Genomic DNA, 4,985 nt, shown 5'->3' on the forward strand with positions numbered 1-4,985 from the left:
ATTCAAGGAATTTTTCCATCCAAGATGGGGGGGGGTGTTAAAATTGCCAAACGCCTAAACCCTAAGCATCCCAACAACAGTTGCCATCCCAAATCCCAATTGCCAACCCCCATCTCTAACCATCCTGCTCGTCGTTGCCGCGATGTAAAGCTCCACCGCCGCCTTTCCCTCCTCCCCAAGCCAGCTAAAAAGCGACCAATTTTGCTACCATCAACGTTGTACTTGTGCTTTGAGACTCGCTCACGCGAGGACATGCTAGCCCCGACAAGTTTTCATGATCCAACGCAGTGCATCATATGATCTAATATGCAGAAGAAAGTCAGCTTCTCGTGGATTATGTTTTATGCCTTTGGTGCGTGCATGAGGAGATGTTTTAGGAAAAATAAATCCACTAGCCACTTGGAAATGGTAAGTATTTGCGCGGGAATGTAGCGATTCTTGGATTTATACGACATCCAAGCCCGCTTCCCTTACCCTAAGCATCTCAACAACAATTCCCACCAGAAATCCCAATGCCAGACCCCATCTCTGACCCTCCTTCTCGCTGCTACCACGATGGAAAGCTCCTCCGTGGCCGCCCCTCTTCCCCGAGCAAGCTAAAAAACCGACCAATTTTTCTACCATCAATGGTGTACTTGTGCTTTGACACTCGCACCCGCGAGTACATGCTAGTCCCCACAAGTTCTCATGGTCCTATGTAGTGTATCATATGACCTAATATGGAGAAGAAAGTCAACTTCTCGTGGATTATGCTTTATGTCTTACGTGCGTGCATCAGGAGATGTTTAAGGAAAAATAAATGCGCTAACCACTTGAAAATGGTAAGTATTTGCGCGGGAATGTACCGATTCAGGGATTTACACGATGTCTCTCTGACGTCACCACTCATCTGCGGGAAATAAACATGTATTTCAAATTTATATACCTCTGGAAGTCACCATCCATTTGAAAAAAATGGTAGGCATTCCCGCGGAAAATGAACTGACATTATGCAATTCTTGACATATCTTCCATGCTTATTAGCATAACAAAAATACATGAAAACAATGAGAAAGTAGTCTCAAACTCCAAAAAAAAAAAAAAAAAAAAAAATTGGTCAGCCTACAGCCACGAGCAGGAGAGGCAAAACGAGACGCAACAATTGCATCAACAAAAAAAAAGTGCATAGCGCCTGCCGCTCTGTATCGTTCTCGCCTGCATATGCTGCTGCAGCTCGCTCTATAGCAGTCTTCAGATCTAACACACACACAGAGGGCTAAAAAGGCCAGCAAAACCCTAACCCTAATCATCCCTCCAACAATTCCCACCCCAAATCCCAATCTGCTCAAACCCTACCTCTGACCCTCCTCCCTCCTCTCCGCCGCCGCGATGGCAGGCTCCTCCGGCGCCGCCACCGCGTCTCCCCGCAACCACCACCACAAGAACGACCGCTTCTACTACCCTCCCCACCGCCGCCAGCACCAGCAGGACCAGCAGCAGGGCCTGCAGACCCGCCGGCCCCCGTCCTCGCCCTCCGTCTCCCCGTCGCCCTCCCCGCGGCGGAAGGCGGCTGCGGCTGCGGCGGCGGTGGTGGCTTCTGAGTCCGTTGACGCGGACGCCCGGGCCGATTCCGACGACTCCTCGTCGACCTCGTCCAAGTCCGAGGCGGCCGACGTGATTGCGTCGTCGTCGCCGGCGGCCGCGGAGGAGTCCGGGAATCTGGACCGGTTCCTCGCGTCCACCACGCCCTCTGTCCCCGTCCGCTGCTCGTCCCAGGTATTCTAACGCTGACTTTGCTAGCGTAGATTGCAGTTATAAAGGATGGTGGGGTGATTGGGATATGAAACGCTGTTTGATCCTTTTGCCATGATGGGATCTTACTCTAGTTTCATTTTCGTTAAGGAAAGCTGCTAACACGTGACTGCAAAACAAATTCTACCCGTGGTATATATTTCCTCATCTCAGCCAGTGCTGTCCACTGGTATAGTAGGTTTGTTGGGATGGTCGACATGGACTTTTCCAAGGAAAGTGAATATTTCTGGATGGCCGTATTTAAGGATCATGTTGGAAGTTATTGGTGGTTCCAGACCATGGAAAGTTCTTAATGGTGGTAGTAGTAGTAATTGTGGATGGCTACCAACTTCAGTTCCAACATGATCCTTAATCCAGTTCATCTCAACTTTCAATAAATCGTTTTGCTACTATGGCACCCAACAGATGTATGCTGGAATGTGTTCAGTATTTGTTGATATTTTTAGGAGCACTTCATTTTGTTAGCGAACGAAATAGTCCCCCCTGGGAGATTCTGGTTTGCCCCTTATTGTGCATGATGTAGCATAGATATAGTAACTATTCAGGTACTCTTATTTTGCTTGCAATCTTCACGTCCATGCGATGTGTATCTGTGCCAATTGCCATCTACAAGTCATTAATTTCTCTCAAGGATTAAATCATGATATTTGCACAATGTCCTGTTTGCACATGCCCCTTGAATTCCCAGTCTGGACTATACCACTTTTTGTTATTTAAGTAAAAAAACATACTATTTTAGTGTTACCATTAAGCTATATTCATTTTGGTCATTTGCAGACAAGCTTGAGGATGCGGAGGAGTGGTGATGACATGGATTCACCTCCTTACTTCCGCCTTGATGATCTCTGGGAGTCATTCAGGGAGTGGAGTGCTTATGGAGCTGGTGTTCCCCTGGTGCTAAATGGCGGTGAATCTGTGATACAATATTATGTGCCATATCTCTCTGCTATCCAGCTGTATGCTGATCCATCTAGACCTGATGCAACTACCAGGTAACAATCTTATATGTGGTTATGCCTTCTAGGAAATTCACCATTTTTGGAATAAGAACTTTTGTTAGGTCTATCTCTATAACAGTTTCACGTGTGCCTCTCTCTTTTTTATGTTTAGTTCTGTTCGAACTTTGGGATTTTCATCATATGGTAATGCAACTTCACAGAACACAAATAGAACTGTGTGGAATGCATTTTGGTATTATATTAGATATTGCCAAAGTGCTGGTTTATTAACTCTGTCCCAGGTTATACATACAGATATTGTCAGCAAAACTTATGGTAGAGAAGGGATTCTCTTTATTTTTCCAATTAGTGTTCCAGGCTTCTGTAAAGGAAAGGCACCTAGTGCTTTGCTGAGTCTCAACATGCTTTTGTGGTGAAATCTTCGCTAGCTCATCTAATTTCACAGCTTTCTCTGTTGTCAACCTGTACAGATCCATGCTTGAATTTATAACTTTTGTACTTATATTTCTATTAGCTAGTATATGGTGTGAAAGTTTAGTAGTCTCTCTCTTGTGTACATATAGAAGAATAGTATGAAATGAAAGTGGATGAATAAGAGAACTTAGGATAGGTGGGAAACAATCCTACTCTTAGTTCAGAATGTTTTTTTGGTGATGCCTTTGATACTGTTTAACTTTTTCTAGTTAATTTTCTGGCTTACTTAAGGCATCATGGGGGTGGAAGTGATGATGACTCTGCGGATACTAGCAGTGAGAGTAGCACTGAAACTGATATTCACCGATTAAGAGTCTCACCGACACATCGGTTGGAAAATGGTGGCTTACAAAGTGATGATGGCGAACCTTATGCGTCTGCAAGTTTTCCAGTATTTGAGCATCTGGAGAGAGATCCTCCTTATGGCAGAGAACCTTTAACAGACAAGGCAAGTTTCTAAAACTCATGCTTGCTACAGACGTCCAGTGTACAAAATCTTATTCTGCATGCCCTGCAGGTGTCAGTTCTTGCTGGTAGATTTCCAGCTCTCAAGACATTCAGAAGCTGTGATTTGCTGCCATCCAGTTGGATGTCTGTTGCATGGTATGTTTCAAAGAACTTTGAGCTTCTTTACTCGGACATTTTTTTTGACTTCTTCCAGTGGTAATATGTGTTCTATTCCATTGGTAGGATGTCATATATTATTCTCTTTTGCCGTATATTATTCTGTAGACAATGTTTTTGTTTCATCAGAATTTGCATGATGCCGTTGCATTGCAGTGGTCAAGTTATAACATTTGCCACCTGTGCTGGCCCATGCAGAGGATGCCTACCAGTTGCCATGCCTAACACTGGGCATGCCTATCGTGCTGAATTGAATTTCAGCATAAGATAGAAGAGCAACACTGCATTAGCGGTGCTGCTATGATTCTATACGTTACTGGTTTCATCCTCATGCTGTGATTGCAGGTATCCCATATATAGAATCCCAACAGGACCAACATTGAAGGACCTTGACGCGTGCTTCTTGACATTCCATTGCCTAGCAACACCTTCCAAGGGTAAAATACTAGCTCCTTGTAGTGCCATATGGAATAGGGAATTTATTTTGCCTCCACTGGCCAACACCAGTTAGATGTTCACATTCTAGATGTGACCTTTAGATCACACTCGGCCTCTTCCGTCAGTGCATATAAGCTCACAGTGCCTTTTCAACTTGCAGATAGCCATCCCACTACACCAGCATGCCCTGGTTTTGAGGGAATCAACCATTTCACCAGTTCAATGGGTAAACTTCCATTGCCTGCGTTTGGATTGGCATCTTACAAGCTTCGCAGCTCCCTATGGGCTTCTAATGGCGCCCCGGAACAGGAAAGCGTCACCTCACTGATGCAGGAGGCTGACAATTGGCTTCGCTGCATACAAGTGGACCACCCTGATTTCCGATTCTTCGTCTCCCACTTTGGTGCAGCGTGGAGATGAGTTGTAGATGTATGTAATAGTTAATTATATGGATGTTTTGCCAAAGTCTGAACCCAGCTGTGCGTTGAGCACCCCATCTCTCTATGGCACATAGAGCACCCTCAGCTAAGGGGGTTGTATCAGTTTAAAGCGTTTAACTTAACTTTTGTAGTCTCCAATAAGTTATCTGGTGTAGGTAAATCTTTTTTGAGAGGGTAAAATATCGAAAGAAGAATTGGAGGCTTGTAAAACTTTTGGAAAAGGAGAGAGGAAACAAAATAAAATATTCCATTTAGAGTA

General features: G+C 44.7%; 1 protein-coding gene across 1 annotated transcript; it reads left to right on the top strand.

Moving 5' to 3' along the window:
• Positions 1 to 1,211: 1,211 nt before the first annotated feature.
• LOC127291991 (uncharacterized) lies at positions 1,212 to 4,985 on the top strand. The gene is made up of 6 exons (XM_051321336.1): positions 1,212 to 1,755; positions 2,569 to 2,783; positions 3,456 to 3,672; positions 3,742 to 3,827; positions 4,194 to 4,285; positions 4,447 to 4,985. Exons 1-6 carry the CDS (start codon positions 1,369 to 1,371, stop codon positions 4,704 to 4,706), a joined length of 1,257 nt encoding a protein of 418 aa, XP_051177296.1. The 5' UTR covers positions 1,212 to 1,368; the 3' UTR covers positions 4,707 to 4,985.

Source organism: Lolium perenne, chromosome 4, assembly GCF_019359855.2.
Source record: "Lolium perenne isolate Kyuss_39 chromosome 4, Kyuss_2.0, whole genome shotgun sequence".
Lineage (NCBI taxonomy): Eukaryota > Viridiplantae > Streptophyta > Magnoliopsida > Poales > Poaceae > Lolium > Lolium perenne.

Coding starts and splice junctions, on each gene's coding strand:
- LOC127291991 (XM_051321336.1), top strand. CDS start 1,369: ATGGCAGGCTCCTCCGGCGCCGCCACCGCGTCTCCCCGCAACCACCAC. Junction 2,784..3,455: donor AGACCTGATGCAACTACCAG/GTAACAATCTTA, acceptor GGCTTACTTAAG/GCATCATGGGGGTGGAAGTG. Junction 3,673..3,741: donor GAGAACCTTTAACAGACAAG/GCAAGTTTCTAA, acceptor CATGCCCTGCAG/GTGTCAGTTCTTGCTGGTAG.